The sequence below is a fragment of the Falco rusticolus genome, chromosome 9 (assembly GCF_015220075.1).
Source record: "Falco rusticolus isolate bFalRus1 chromosome 9, bFalRus1.pri, whole genome shotgun sequence".
Taxonomy (NCBI): Eukaryota; Metazoa; Chordata; class Aves; order Falconiformes; family Falconidae; genus Falco; species Falco rusticolus.
The window spans coordinates 25,947,010-25,963,690 of NC_051195.1; the positions used below are offsets into that span (position 1 = coordinate 25,947,010).

The 16,681-nt window shown below is 41.9% G+C and overlaps 1 protein-coding gene across 1 annotated transcript in view; it reads left to right on the forward strand.

Moving 5' to 3' along the window:
• Positions 1–2,629: 2,629 nt before the first annotated feature.
• Positions 2,630–16,681, forward strand: part of HECTD2 (HECT domain E3 ubiquitin protein ligase 2) — a 40,496-nt gene continuing 26,444 nt past the window's right edge. Inside the window, exons 1-4 of the mRNA XM_037400673.1 lie at positions 2,630–2,913; positions 7,989–8,118; positions 13,473–13,611; positions 16,012–16,114. Coding sequence (XP_037256570.1) covers positions 2,698–2,913; positions 7,989–8,118; positions 13,473–13,611; positions 16,012–16,114 — 588 coding nt within the window. The 5' untranslated portion in view covers positions 2,630–2,697. The remainder of the gene's footprint in view (positions 2,914–7,988; positions 8,119–13,472; positions 13,612–16,011; positions 16,115–16,681) is intronic.

A 16,681-nucleotide genomic window follows, 5' to 3' on the forward strand; every position in this document is an offset into this window, starting at 1 on the left:
GAAATATTATGAAAGGCGATACAAACAAAAAGCCTGCAAACTCTTTCAAAATAAAGGCATTTAGTGTTCATGGCCCTTCGTCAAGGCTTCCAGGCCATGTGGCCAACAAATTCATGAAGTCCTGTAAAATGGCAGTTGCATACCTCTGTTTAGTTTCGCAAAATTGTGTACATTGTACATCCCACAAGTCTTGCTTGTTAGAAGACAGACTATCTTTATCCTGTTCTGATTGCTCCATTGCCTGCTACCCAAGTTTATCACTTTGGCAAGAAATGATTGCAGGGTTTACATGCATTGCCTCATTACGCGCAGCACTGCTGCACCCACCCAGCTAGCATCCATCCATGCTAGCAAATCGAAAGCCAGTTTAGATGTGCCTTTCCCAGCTGTAGTTATATCTTTGACTCCCTCGTGGATCTATGAATTACACTGAAATACTTTAGTTACAAACCCTAAGCACCAGATGTATGCTGCCTTTGTCAGAAGTAGGAAAATGTGTTTGCTTCTACTTCGGTGTGTAGTCCTTTTACTGTCTTACAAAAAATAAGAAGAAAAGTTTTTAGCAGTACGTTTGTGCCTGGTTTCGTAATTGTCATGGGTCACAATATTCACCTGAATTAGTTTTGTTCAATGGAACACCTCAGTCTCAAACAGCACAGGATGGCATAGATATTAAAAATTTATGTCCTTGATGTTGCATTAGCTTTTTGTGAAATAATCTTGGCAGAAGGCTATCTCAGTGTTTTTGAAGCTGTTGAATATCAGGCCTTTATAGCTCAACGGAACTAAAAACAAAGACCACATTATGAATTAATTTGTATACTTGCCTACCTACATTTCTATTTCCTTCCGCTTCATCTCTCTGTGCACACTCAAGGGAGAAGATCCTTCGATGTTTCAAGTTGGCACAGCTCCACAAAACAGCTGTGCCAATTACTTCCACTTGGGGACTGCCACTGGGTGTATAGCTGCTTGTACTGCAATTACTATCATTATGTTATCTCTTGGCACCCAAAGGAAAAAGGTGAGCGAGTGTGTGGGGGACTTTGCTTAAGTGCGGCAGGCCACTTATGCAAACCACTGAGAGCAATGGGGAAGTAAGCACAGTGAGGAGTGAACTTTTTGGAAAACCATTTCTTGTATTTAACTTGTTATGACAAAGCATTTTCTTAATGAAACCTTATAAATTCCAGGTCTGCCAGTTCCTTCAAACAGGGGAAGCATTTTCCAATGTGTTAGATTAACACTGCAGTACCTATTATGCCTTTGCTTGTGTGCGGTTTATACAGATCTTTACCACAGCTCCAGTGCGCAGGAGCTACTTGTGTAATGCCTATGCTGAGAAAAACCGTCACGTGGGTTACCTCCGATTCTGACCAAACAATTCTGAAGATTTGTTTCAAGTGGTCTCTGATGAGATTCACACTCCTTTGACCCTGAATCTGGGAGGGGAGCTCTTCTCCAGACACAAAATCAGAGTGGCCTGAAAGAATCTTGTCTTGTCTGGCAGCTAACGGTCTGAAGGGCTTAAATTTCGTGTAGTTTAGCGTACAAAACCATGGCACCACTCCCACGTGGAAGGCCTCCCACACACTTGCATGCCAACCCACGTGGTAGGTCAGCACCCACAGACAAGTGCTCTGTTACATCTAGTCTAGATGTTGAGTGGCAACCAGTTCAACATAGCATCTCCTCTGAAGGTGACTTGTTTTAATGGTGTTACAGCAGAGGTTCAGTAAGCACCGGCTACTGCGGAGAGGCTCTGGCAGCAGGGATTGCCTCAGGCTTCCCGAGGCCTGCCCAAGCCAAGGGCCGAGAGCTGCCATCGCACAGGCCCTGGCATCGCTCTGTTCTTGCCAGTGAAACAGGCAGGACTACGCTCTTACGCTCCCATTTCGGTATTATTTGCACTTCGTTATTTACAGAGAGTGTGACTGGAAGCCGTGATGAAGGTGCCATGAGGTGACAGGGCGGTGCCACCCGCGGCGCAGGCCCGGCCAGCGGTGCAGGGCAACACCGGCCCGCTCAGAAGGCGGCGCGGGCGGGGCCGTGCCCGCACCACCCGCGGTCCCTTCACCGCCGGCGGATATTTACTGCTCGTGTATTCACTTGCTGCCGTGCCCCGGCCCCGCCGGCCGACAGGAGCCCGCTCCCCGCTCCGCTGGCTGCCCCCTACCGCCGCCCCGCCGAGCGAAGCCCCGGGAGCCGCGGCACGGCCGGCGCCGCCGCTTTTCCTGCGCTACGGAGTTTCCGTAGCCGTGTCCTCCGCTGCCCCCGCGCGGCGCCCCCGGTTGCCAAGCGCGTTTCTATGAGCCGCCTATAAACAACATGGCGGCGGCGGCCCCTCTTCCTGCCCGCGGTCTGTAGGTGGCGCGGTGGCTGAGGGGGCGCAGCGGCGGCGGGGCCCGGCCGCGCCGGCCGCCTGCGCTGCTCCGCGTCCCGCGCTCCCCCTCCTTGCCGGGGCCGCGGCGGGGGCGGCAGGGCTGCGCTCCGCCCCACCCCACCCCACCCGCCGCGCCGTGCGGGGGCGTGCGAGCGCCCGGCGGCAGCCCGGCTGCTGCATTGCCGCGGCGGCCCGCAGCGGAGCGGAGAGCGGCGGCGGCTCCTCGGGGCGGCTCGGGGGCGGCGGGAGGGAGGAGTAGAGGGCGCGGGGGCTCGAGTGCCGGCGGGAGCTGCGGGGCGGCCGGGAGCGGGGCCATGTCGCTGCAGAGCCCGCCGGCGGCCGCGGCTGCCGCTGACCTGCCCCCCGGCCCCGGCGCGGGGCTCCCGGCGGGCGCGGAGCTGAAGCAGGGCAGCGCGGCGCCCCCGTCAGCCGAGGAGGGCGGCGAGGAGGAGGAGGAAGACGGGGAGAAAGACACGGAGCGAGAGAAACTGCCGCCCATCCCGTCGGCATCCAGCGCGGCTGCTGCCGGGGTAGGTGTCCTGCGGCCGCCGGTGGGGCCGGGCGACCCTCCAGCGCCCGGCCGGTGCCGCCCGGCGGCGGGGAGCCGCACCGGCTTTGCGGACCGCGCTGCCGTTTGCTGTGTTTGCCGCTTCATTGGGGGGGGGGGCGCACCGTGTTCGTTTTCGTTCATGTCCTTTTCCCTTGAGAGGCTTTCATTCAGTTTTTTTTTAAAATAACAAGTGCATCTGTAAGCAGTGACATAATGAAGCTATAAATTCTTCCGTCTACTTATAGTTCTTTAACATTTCTCACCGGTCTGCGCCTCGGGGTTAGTCATGACTGAGGCTTTGCAGCGCCGAGCGCTCGTTGGGGGTTGTCGGGGGCGGGGGGGGGTGTCGGCTCGTAGCAAGCCTGGCAGCAGCAGAGCCAGCTGGAAGGTACTTGTGTATTTTTAACTTTTTCTTACGAGATCTTTTCCGGTTTTTACTTTGCGTTGAAGCAAAGATGACAGAACGTTGCAAGAATCGATGGATGACTTAACACGGGTAAAAAATCTGTGGGAAGGATATTTGCCAGAATAATTTAATTTCAGAAACCTTGTGAGATTTTTAATTCTACTGAAGTTATGATCTCCTTTGTGCTGACCATACATTATTATGAAACATAAAATTTTCCTGGCATGAGTTGGGTACTTACATAGCTCAGCGTTAAAGCTTGCAGTGAGTTATTTCAGTCCAACAACAGAGCAAAAATTTCACCAATCCTGTAGTAAGTAATACGGTTATGAGGTTTTGATTCAACGGTTCTGATACGTAACTGACTTGCTAGAAATTATTTTACATAATTTGAATTTAAAAGATTGAGCATCTGATGTTTGACTGTCGTGAAATAATTGTAACATTAAATGAAGTAATGCAGGCAGACTACAAACTCCCATGTGCAATTCCAAAAGACTTTAAGCTTTGCAATTCTGTCAGAGTGTGGAAGAAGGTGTGTGTTCTTGTGATACGGATTTGGTGGGAGAGGTCTGTACGGACAAGTGCCCAGGAGTTCTTTTTACCTTTGGAAATCCCTATTTCAGACTTTGAATGGCAAATGCTAGCCCCTTAGAATAAAAATACAAGTGCTGCTCTGAAGTTTGTCGGGCTTAGCTCAGCTAATGAAAAAGGTGCGCAACTGGGCAGCCATGCGGAATTCCCACCGCCTTGGAGCTGGATGTGCATTGTGTACTCCTGAACCGTTGCCCACAGGCCTGAGTTGGCTAAGTTGACCTGCTACAGATCTGGCTAGGTGTGACTGCTTATCAAATGCCTGTGGGATTTTGAATTTACAAAGAGCTGCATATGGGTTTTAATATTATGTTACAGACAGTGAGTTTTGTGGACAGATGTAATGGACAGTTCCATAGCCCTGGATTTCTCTGTAACAGAATACAGAGAGAACGCAGGTATGCTTTTGTGAGGACCTTTATGAGTTTCTGTAAAGAAGATATCAAACCATTGGTCTGCTAAGCCCTAGTTGTGACCAGCCTACCAGGGCTTTGTGAAGTATGTTATGAGATTCATCATACGTAGCAATGCAAGTTCCTGTATTAAAAGTTCTGATTGAACACCAAAAAATGAACGTTACTTCATCAAATTCTCTCAAACACTTTTTAAAGAGAGAAGTGTGTTCTCAGCTTCCTCTTTAAGCTAGGGAAGTTTGTAATACGGTGTGATGACAAAAGGGAGAACTTGCTGTCTCTTAAAAAAATATCTTTGCTTATTCTTGGGGGGTTTGCCATTAAAAATTACCTTCCTTTAAAAATACATGCCTGATACAAATACAGTGATATTCCAGATAACCTTAATTTTTGTATGCTCCCTGCCTATTATTTTTAATTTTATAGCCACCATATGATGACTATGGTGATATAGGTACTATACCTTGTTTCTGTATGAAGTGAGACTCAGATATCCGTGTCTCAGAACATCTCCCCAGATTTTGTGTAATTGACATTTTCTCCAGCGCTTTAAAGATGCACCATAGATGTCTGCAACCAATGTGGCAAAGGTGAAGGTGACATGAAGGTGTGACACACCCTTTAAACAGTTTCCATTTTCCACAATAGCTGTGTAAAAGGTCAGAATTTTAGTAAGTCAGTAGATAACCATGGTATCCTTTTTCTCCTCTAGTGCTGAAAGATGTCTCATCTGCAGTTTAAACTGGTTGCAAGTTGGAATAAAGGGATGGTGTGACCATTGCTGTTGTCATTCATATCCTGGCTTTTCCTAGCCAAGGGCTGTGTGGAGTTGTGGAAGAATGGTTACTTTTTTTTTTCCCTTGTATTTCTGAGGAAAGTTGTGGAGATTAAATTAGTCCATGAATAAACTGACAAGGCACTGCAAGGAGTTCAGGGCCAAATGGTGATTAGAAATAATGCATAAGGGGTGATGGTTTGGAGGTCAGTGTTCAAATTCTAAAAAGAAGCTTGTGGGAAGCTAAATAACTTACCCCCTAGTAAGCAGGAACGAGTAGAGGCTTCTGTAATGCAAAACCAGTCCTATGTTATGGCTTTCAAGATAGGAATGGAAGGGAAAAGCCTACTTCTTGCGTAGGCTGTTTTATTGACAGCTGCCTTTAGGTAATCTGAGTATCTTCCATGTCTTCTTGCAAAGGCAAGAAAACCTTTTACTCCTTACTGGCCTTTGCTTGCCACATACACATGGGTCTTGAATGAGTTATGTTAGGGGTAAAGAGTAGGATTTTCAAGAAGTGAAGCATGTGCTCTTTGCAAACAGTTTGACTTTCACCATCTAATTTAACTTCAGAAATGAAAACCATAGATCTGTGAAGCATAATGCTAGTACCTTTCCAGTCTTATGGAGAACTTAATGCTTTGGAGAACTTCCATGAAGAAGCCAGCAGAGCAGAGTTGTCAGTTATTAATATGCTCCTCTTAAAAAAGAAGGATTAAAGATTACTTTGATCCACTTGCTCCCTCTAAGCATACTCATTCTTGTATGTAGGGTTTCAGTTTTCTGATGGCAGTATGTGTGTAGGCTCTTAGGCTCTAGAGGCTTGCTGACCTCCTACAAATTTTTCTAAGTATGACATGGTGCTGTACATTTGTCCTAGATTACTCTCCCAGGAGATGTCAGAGATCCTCATTAATAAGTATGCAGTTTCCCAATATTCTCTAGGGATTTCCATTAAAGCCTTTGTCCATACGTTTGTTTAATATTGTTGGAACTGCACTTGGAGCAGGATGATGGAGTTAAATAGCACGTGCGTTTTTTATTCTGAGAGTGTCATTAAGAAGAACATTTTAAAATAACTGTTCAACTGTACTGTTTCAGCGGTGTGGCTGGAGTGAAACCTAGAAAGCTGAGTCAATCAAAAAGGCTGTCACAGTAGTCTGTTTCATAAAAGCTTATCTTCTCAATTATCTGTGATAACTATTCTCTATTAATAGAGACTATTCCAAGCTCCAAAGGTTTTCTACCTAGAGCACACATTTTGTGACACAGCAGATTAACCTCAGATCTGGATTTGTTTAAAAGCCTGTTTTTCAGTTGATCATGTCTTGGCATGTTTGTTCAGGACCTGGTTTTCGCCAGTCATGTGCCAGGTGATTTTTAAGAAGCATCTTAGTGATATTTCAAAGGTGATAGAAAAAAAGAAAAAGGTAATGTGAAAATTCCAATGGTAACTACATTTTATTTTTGATTGTTTGTTGCATACCAGCAATTGGGAGCTAGAAATTGAAACTTTTAAAACCAGAAGGCTTGCTGATTGTGTAATTTGCTGAGTTTATAAGCCATGGGAAAATGGATGTTTGTGCCATAGTTATTTAGAATTCCTGACAGTGCACCAGCTTGCATATACTGTGGCATGGCAAGTTTATGGGCTGTGTTACAACCCTCCTGGTGGTATTTCAGGATGTTGTGGTGTAACTGAAGTGCTTTCCTCAGAACTCTGGCTGCATGTCTTAGTCCAAATTTACTACTCTTAAGGGGAAAAGGGAAATGTATGGGTTTAAAAAAATTGATGGGATATTATGTTAATTATTCTAGAATTTTTATTCTTGTTTGGGGAATTACAGTTTTGATTTGCATGAAAACATTTTTTTCTAACTGGGAGCATAGATACTAGATATCAAGCAAATGAATCTGTAGGTTAGTGTGAGGCTGAAAATTACGATGTGCAGGGAGAGTGTGTATGTTTTCTGAAGTTGATCTACTTTGTCTGGTTTCAACTGATGACTTGGAGCTGAGATGGAAATTAAAAATCTCCATCATGCAACTTCTGTCCTCTTGGGCAAGCTGCTTAACTCATCTATGCTTTGCAGGTTGTCCAGAGTAAATAACTGTATCTACTAGCACTCCACATCAAACAGACTGACTGGAGCAATCCTTTGGAAGTCTGTTGTGTGATTTCACTTCTGTTCACTGTTAAAACACATTAGCACTCAACACTTCTTAGCAAAGGCTTATGCAGACAGACTCCTTGGTGGCAGCACATACAGGTACTCCAGCAGGTTTTTTTAACACAGTGTTAACAAATGTTTGTTGGCTATCCTTTCTTCACCAGGAGCAAATGCTGATGATTCTGAATCATTAGGGGCTTTTACCCAGGTAGCCACTGTTGAAAATGTATTAACATAGAATTTTTGGTCCCACATTTCAAGTCTTGGGAAATTTGTCTAAACTACTGCAGTATATTAGGGTTATTTGGAAAAAGGACTATGTGGCACTCATCTGTTTAAACTGAGCTGGATGTAGTGAGGAATATAAAAGCAGTTAGAAATCAGGATATGGACAGTTAGAATATTGTTGAAAGCATTCTAATCTTACTGTGTTTTTCTCGCAGTAATCCAAGGATATCTTCATACCCTGAAAATTAATACCTGAGTTTCTGAATGTAATGGAAAGGAATTTTATGGTATCTCCCCTGAATCAATTTGAAATAAACTTGCAGAATCATTATTTATGTCTTACTTGGGTATTACCACTCTCATTTCAAGATAAAAGGTATTTAAGTACTCTGTGTAATACCTCATAAGTAAGATTACACTTGCAGTAATGTATTAGCCCTTTATAGCTTGCTGTCATCTTAATTACAGGGGTTGGAGAGAGGAGCCAAAAATCAGTTTTCTACTTTCAGCAATTTCATCACAACTATCAACCAAAAGAAAGAAGGCATCGGAAACAGAAATTCACCTACGCAACTTGTTATACCCAACATCAAAAATGGTAAGAGAATAAAAGCCCTGTGTTACTTAGTTACCAATTTAAGAAGGTGCTCGGTGTTCTGCCAGTATTTGTATTGTGGTAGTGCCAGAAAATCTAGAAACCTAGATTTCATTAAATTATGCTATGCTGTACATTGTACAGGCAGTGACATACATGATAATCCATCCTCTGCAGAGGTTAAGTCAACAGAGACGAGTTGGATAACAAATAGTCTTGGAGAATGAAATAATAATCTGAAGTTTTAAAGGAAGTTACAGATTCAGTAGTCCATCTGCAGATACTGTTTGTCTAATTGCAGTCAGATGGCAGCTTCTCTAGAAATTGTGTCAGAACTTTGTGGAGAAAATGTTTCTGTCTCCATCTGAAGGATGACAAGCATAGTGCTTTTAAAGGAGACAGATGCTGAGAGTTGCTGGGTTTTTTGAGTGAAGATGAAGGCCAGTGATGACGCGCAATAAAATTCACAGACAAAGACTGGTCAGTTCTGAAGAGCTTTAAAGGTGAGAGGAAAGGTGGTTGTGGTATGTTAAGGTAAAGATAGGGAAAAGATAGAAAGTGGACTTGTGTATTCAGTATGGTAGGCTAGAATTGTGAAGCCTGATGAGATGGTTCATCACAGACCTGAAATTTTTATTAGATTGTTGGGCTAGGATATGGAATTTTCATAATTTGGGACTTCTGATAAAAGGCTGTTCAAACATTTGTCAGGTTTGTATTGATCTTGCCTATGAGCAGTTCCCTCTCAGCCTTATTCTGTGATTCAGTAAGTCTTTATAGCACTCAATGAATTTAAAGCTAGGAAGAAAGAGACTGTATTAAATAAGAGATCTCAGTAGGGTGAGTTTGAAACAAAACTGCTGACAGGTATTGTCAGTCTTAAATTTGTGTAGAGAAAGATGGCTTATACCTTGCAGGATTGGATTCTTACTAAAATAATCTTTGTATCCTTGCAAGCTATTCTGCAAAAGTAAAAGTCACTCTCAGTGATGTTCACTCTATGTACCTCAGTTCTTGCTGCACATGATACTGTCCCAGTAGTAATTACTGCCTCATAAGTGCTTAGTGGTTAATTTTCACCACATTAAGGCATGGCAGTATTTATTACAGTCAAGGATATATTCTTGAAATAGAGCTCAATGTGTAAAATTCAGCAGATATTCTAGTAGTTTCAGGATAACCAACCTATGTAAAACCAGATAATTTTTACTAACAGTCCAAGGTGCACTCAAAATTTTTTGAGGAAGTATAAGTATTCTATGAAAAAAATCATCAAAAAAAATATCAAAATAATCATTGAAACAAACTTCTCATTTAAAAAGGCTTCTTCTAGAATTCAGGAATGAGGCTGGTTTTGTGGGTTTTCTTTATCTATACACATATTCAGAGAAATAGCATGTGTGTGTATGTGTGCTTATACTGGTAATACTTCAGGCCTGAGTTCAAAGACTGCTGTTGAAAAACAGAAGCATGGAAGAGGTAATGCTGGTAAATACAGCACGAGAGCTAGGGTGATGTTTGCTATGTAGCTACCACAGAGATTAAATTTATATAACAAGTCTTCTAATGCAACAATGATCTAGTATGAAATCTAGATATGAACTAGATTGTTCTAGTTCTTCTATAATGTTACAAATATAGGTAAGATTTGTTTGCTTTACCTACTTCGAAAATTTTTATCTGCTAGTAGCCATGTTGGTCATAACTGCTGTTCTAAATTCATTCACACTAAATTTCCTTGTACTAGTCAATTCTGCTTCGTATCAATGAGATTTTCTTCCTCAAAGTTTTTGATCATTCCCTAAGCATCATGCATTGCTGAGTCTTTGTTTGATGTAACTGGGCAAACAGCCAGAAATGATTGCTTTTTCTTGTCTTGTAATAATGTGTTATTGCTGCTTATCAACTCAATGCATAAAGTTTCAAGTTTCTCCTCAATGGAACTCAAGTGAGAGATCTTAATTAATATTTTTAAATGTCAGATGAACAAATACATCTATTTACAAATAAACTTGAATTATGGCAAAACATACTGAAGTTGACAGTATTTATTAAACATGTTATTAAACCCCAGTTTTAGTATATCTAATTTAACCTACATATATTTCAAAGAAAACTGCATCACTGACAGGGTGCAAGTTACCAGCTTAGCACCTGCAGCCTCAATTTACTGAAATGAGAAACAGCTTCTGTCAGCAGCTGTCTCTTCAACAGATGTGGAGAGAATATTTTCCTCATTTCAGTGTATTCAGCTGGTTATAATTCAATGTTTAATCCATTTCAAACTGAGAAGACAGAATGAGAGCTAAATGAAAGTGACTTGTCTTTCTCAGAGTATAAAAATAAGACATAGTCTTAGTTTCTTTTAGGTCAGGCCATCTTGCTTTCAGAGAATGATGTGCAATAGCAGAGCACTTGCCTGGCAGCATTGTTTGGCACCTTGGCTTGAGTTGAATTGATTTAATATGTATGTGTCCACTTTGGTTTTTTTTAATTACTGCTCTTCTCTTTCAATAGCTTTAAATTTCAGCCCTGAGAGTGGGCAAGATTCCATATCTGTAATCAATGCCATACTTGGGGAGCAGGGGGCTTGAGGGCAGCTCTGATCTATTATCATCTGGTGAGTGGTGGCTGAGTTAAGTCACAATGACAGCGTCTCTGTCATTAGCATGAGTGTAAAGAATCTGCCTTTGGGTTTTGGGGATTTTGTTAGCATTTGTTTCCCTGCTGTGACAAATGGAGTAGGCAGCTGAATAGTGATACTACTTTGATGTTTAGTTAATTTTAAAAAACAACTCTTGGAAAAGGCCTAGAGGGCTCCTGGAAAATTCATACAGGGTTTTGGTTTAATATGTTTGACTTCTGAGGACACTTTCTTTATATAGTGTCTTTTATCCCAAACATGTCATAATTTATATAGATGCTTTTAAAAACATGCAGTATACATCAGACTAAAAAAGCATTTTAAGGATATTTGAGAAGACACTGTCAGTAAAATGGATGTTTGTGTGTACTGCATTGGAATAATTTTTTTTCATTATTTTGGTGTGTTTACCTTGGCCAGCTGCCAGACACCCACCCAGCTGCTCTATCACACTGCCTCTCCTCAACAGGACACGGAAAGAAAAATGAGATGAAAAAGCTCATGGGTTGAGGTAAAGGCAAGGTGTCCACTTTCCAGTTACCATCACAGGCAAAACAGACTTGGCTTGAGGATATTAATTTATTGCCCATTAAAAAAAACCAAAACCTAACACCTTTCCCCTGCCCCCCTTCTTCCCAGGCTCAACTTCGCTTCCTTGTTGCCCACCCTTGGACTTCTGTCCCCCAGGCGGTGCAGGGGGTGAGGAGTGAGGGTGGTAGGCCACTCACAACATTTGTCTCTGGTATTCCTCCCTCCTGGTGCTGTTACCCTGCTCCAGCACAGGGTCTCTCCCACCAGATGCAGTCTTTCACAAATTTCTCCAACATCGGTCCTTCCTGTGAGTTGCAGTTCTTCACGAACTGCTCCGACGTGGCCCGTGCCGCAGGGTGCAGCCCTTCAGGAAGGGGCTGCTCCAGCATGGGTCCCCCACAGGCCCCAGTTCCTGCTAGCAGCCTGTGTGGGCACGGGCTCGCCATGGGCCACAGGGTGGGTATCTGCTCCGCCGTGGGCTGCAGGGGGGCAATCTGCTTCACCGTGGGCTTCTCCGTGGGCCGCCAGGGAATCTCTGCTCCGGTGCCTGGAGCACCTCCTCCACCTTCTCCACTGACCTTAGGGCCTGCAGGGTGGTTTCTCCCTCTCTCCCCCCTTTCTTTATTTAAAAATCTCTCTCAGCCGCTATGCGGTTTTTTACCCTTTCTTAAACATATCATCACAGAAGTGCTGTCTTGGCTTTGGCCAGTGGTGGGTCTGTTTCGGAGCTGGCTGTACCTGACACAGAGGCAGCCCCATCTCATCTCACAGAGGCCACCCCAGCAGCCACCCCTGCTGCAGAGCCTTGCCACGTAAACACAGCTCAACACTCTGGAACCAGGGAGAAAGTAAGGAGCAGAATAGGAAGGCCTTGTTAAAGCGCTACTATCTGTACTTAGAATAGGCAGCCAAATTTATTGAAAAGAAATGTTTAAAGATGCTGCTGTTTCAGCTGTAATTCTCTGCAAGACAGAAAACTTGCATTTTTCATTTAATTTATTGGTGAGATTCTTTTAGGAGGCTATAGATGATCCACAGCCAGCTTTTAGCTAAAAATTATGTATCATAGTGTAGAAAAATTGAATGAAGACTTGTCCTTGTATGTCAGAAAACAGTTGGACTTTGGTGTGGTTGTGCTTGAGATTTTTATTGGGTAAAGGGAACATCAGTGTTACAGTTTGTATATTACGGAATTTACATCATATGCTGTAAATACAATAATGGGCAACACTACTATTTATGGCTAATAGCTACCAGTCATGGACTGCTCAGTTTCTCTTTCAAACAGCAAATAGAACAGGATCGTTCTGTGTAATTGTAATTCCATGACATCCTGTGATTTTTATTTTTTTTTTTTTTTTTGTAATTATGTTCTAACTTGCTTAGCTTGAGTTCCTTATAGGTTCAGGTAGATGTGATGTTCAGAATAGGCACTTTGTTTATGCATCTGACTTCAGAAGGCACTTGGCTTAATGTTCAGAAGGTTGAGCATCTACAGCTACAATAAATTTAATGAAAATACTGCAGCACTCATTTCTTGTGTGGTGTGAATAATGCTGTGTGTATACCATTGTGTGATACAATACCAGCGTGACTTACGTAAGTACAGTGGTTTGCTATTTTCCCTAAGAATGAGTTGGAACACAGGTCACCAGGTTGAGGTTTTTTTGGTTGGATGGGCTTTTTGGGTGTTGTTTTTTTGGGTGTGTTTGCCAGCAGCATGTCAGCAATTCAGTTGTGAGAATCTGTCTTGTTTTTTCCTTTGTTTCTGTAATAGGCAATCATTTGTTTGCAACTTGGTCCAGAAGCTCGTTTATAAAATGGTAGCAACTGCCTTCTTTCAGAAGGTGTTAGATAGGAGACGGGCTGGCCAGTTTTCTCACTCAACTGGCAGGAGGCAGCACTTCATTCACAAAGACATAGTTATGAACTCAGGATACAGTTTTTTGTTTCTAGGGTTTTATTTCCCTTTAATTAGTTGAAGTTTCCATCATGTCTGGGATGAGCATGTGGTAAGAAAAGTACTGGGATGAATAGGGGTTTAAAGATGTAGAATCAACCAGTGTGACTTTCCTTTTTTATTTTTCCCCCTAGGTCCTACATACCTGTATTTCACGAGCTAAATGTTTATGTATATTGTATATGATTACATTATGTTTATTGTTCTTTGCATTTTTTTAAGTGAGGGACCTACCACCTATTTGTCTCGATGTACGACAAAAGCAGCGCATCTCTATAGATACACTACCCCAAGAACTGAAAGCACCAATTCCTCCTGAACCTTCCCTTCCCATCCGAACCAAAACAGTGAAAGATTTTCAGTAAGTTACACTGAGGTTTCTAAAAGTGTACTTTCTTTCTTTGGACTTTTTTCATTTTGTCCTAATTCATACATCTCAAATAAGGAAACAGTTCAGTAAGACTGACAAGTAGTTAGTCTGGTTGTGATGGTGGGATCGATAACTTTGTTACTGTGAAAATGATCAAAATACTTTCTCTAGCTTGAAGTGATGTTCTGTTCAAGAAATGGCAAAGCTTGTACTTCAGAGTTAGAAATTCAGCTTCTGACATTCAGTGGATGTTTAGTCTGGGGGGAAAAAAATGCATGGCTTATTGTAGGCTGGAAAATCCCTTTCAATCTTAGCTATTTTGTTTGTATTGCCAATTATGGGGTGTCCTGTCCATTGAAGTATTGGGCATTCTCAGTCTTGTGTGCACACCAGACACTTACATGTGTAACATCATGTTTGAGGACCTGGAGTGGTGATTATGTGGACTACACTATTTCTGACTTCGTCCAAAAGTGCCTTTCTTCATGCATTATGTTAGAGAGTGTTGATTTTCAATATTAGTTTTATGGCAAAAACTTACTACTTTTTTCATGTATCCTTGCTGCTTATGTGACCAAAATTTTAAGCAGTGTAAGTGTAAGCTATTCTAGCACTTCTGAAAGGCACGATGCTTTAAGTTTGTCTAAGTAAAAGTAAAAGCTAACATCAGAGTCTGCGTAGTCAGTATTTATGTTGCTGCCCCATAAAACTGATTTTCACATCAATTCTACTTCTAGATAAGTGTGTTGTGTTCCACTTCTGTTTTTGCAGATCAGTACAGACCCTTAATCAGAACTGTATCTGCATTAGATTTCTTCCAGCACTGTTATGATACTCGGCACACAATGCTTGATTGACTTAGCTAGGCTAGCAGAAGTCCCCAGGGAAACCACCTGAATTGTTTTTAAGTAGTATAGCCCATTTCCTTGATGTCAGGTCTGCATCACAGAGTTTTGCCGGCTTTACTTTGTTCACTGTAGGGACAAGGCAATAGGGAATATTTTTCCTCTGCTTAACATAGCTATGGTCCTCAGAATTGTGATATTGGCACTGCTATTTGAGGAAGTGGTATAATTTTGTGGGAAAACTAATGATATAAGGCTGTTATATACCCCCTAAACTGGGGGACTCTGCCTGCAATACGTGAACATATATTGGCATGGTATTTCTGTAGTGTGGATGTGTTCTTAGGGGGGTATTACTAATTCATTGGAAGCATGGGGTGGGGTTTTTTTGGTTTTTTCAGCCTTAGCACCTACAGAGCGGCATTATGCTGCTGTAATACCCTGAAGTGTTTTACAATAGGGTAATCTCGGTCAGGAAATAGGGAAAAGTATTCCTAGGAAGAAGCCTGATTCTTCTGTTTCTCAAACAGATGGGGGGGAAAAAAAATCACAGTTGCTCCAAGTCATGTGAGCATGTACTCTTCATTGCTCTTTTCTGTATTTGAAATTTTTGGCGTTCAGTAAGGACAAGGAATGCTTTTTGATTAATCAGTGTGTGTATTTGGTGGAAAAGGAAATGTATAAAAAAGAATTGGACAAGAGGTGATCCTTTGTTGGTATTCAGGTGATCTGAAGAGCTGAAATCTTTTCCATATTCAGATTTTTGTATCTATTGATTGCTCTGCCTATTTAAGTAATTATAAAGATTTTTTATTCTTTCAAGTATAGTATAAAAAAAAGTCATTAGCATTTTCAGTATGTCTTACTGATAACGTCTTAAAAATAGCTAGTGCAGAGAAATTATCTGGGGTGGTGCGAACTGGGATTTGTATCACCAGCATTGTAGATAACCAAAATAAAATTCTGCTTCAGAGGTTGGTTGGTTTTTTTGTTGTTTGTTTTCAGTGTGTGATATTATACAAAATTTCATATACAGTTACTTGCTTTAAGGTCCAAGGACTTTAAATATAAATCCAAAGTTTTGTTGTCCCCTTAAAGAAAGTGTACAGTCACATACAAAGTTTGTTTTATTTGAAAAAATTGAAAAGAAATAAAACCTTTTACAAATGATAATGAGTTTTATGACTTTAGGAGCCTGCATACTTAAATAAACTACTCTCAGAAATCTTATTATGTCAGTGTATCTTCAGCATAATTCTGTTCTGCTAATTATTTGTCTTAACATACCGAACTGTGACACCATGAATTAACATTTTGGATAAAAGACATTGTTCAGGTATATCAAACACAAACTATGCTTTTGTTCTCTTGTAATACTATGATCTTTAAATGTCAAGGAAGATGTTAGAAAGATACTGGTATTATACTTGCCTGTCTTCTAAGTGTGCTTAGTGAGGAAAGCTTAGAGTTACAGTGCAGTCTAAGGCCTAAGTGTCTGGGAAAACTGAACCCTTATATTACCAATATTTTAATATATTCTTTCTAGGGATGATGTGGAAAAGGCTAAGTCATCAGGAGATTGGAAGGCTGTACATGATTTCTATTCTACAACATTTGATTCTTTCCTGGAGATAAATGCTGCATTTAAGGTAGAAAATAATTCATAATACTCTTTAGTACTTACAGTGCTTTGTTTCTTCAAAGTGTTTACAAAAACATCGGTTAAAGGCTTGCAGCTAGTTACTCAAGGCCACTAAGATCATTTTGTCATGATCTTGCCTGCTTTTGGTGGACCATCTGTTATTGCATGGATTTATTGATTCCAGTTTCAGCAACTGTATTTCACATGTCTGTGGAGCTTTAAAATTCCAGTATGTAGTTCGTTCTGTGACACTATGGCTGTGTAGATACTTTCCACACAAGGTACAGTTTAAAAACAGCTTATGCAGCTAATACAGAGGCCCAGGCAAATCTGGAAGCAGAAATTCCCTGTGCCTAAAACCGAAGTGGGATATGGGCTTAAGCAGTATAGCTGTTCTTGTGTTGTGATGACATACTCAGTTTTCCTTGGGAAAGATCGTATTTGTGCATAAAAACTTTCTGAATTCATGCTAAAATTAGTATTTCCTGACTGTTACAGAGCAAAATGTGCTCAGGATGTTTAATATGGATAGTAGAGCTTGAACCTAGACAAAATAACCTGTGACTTTGAGTTA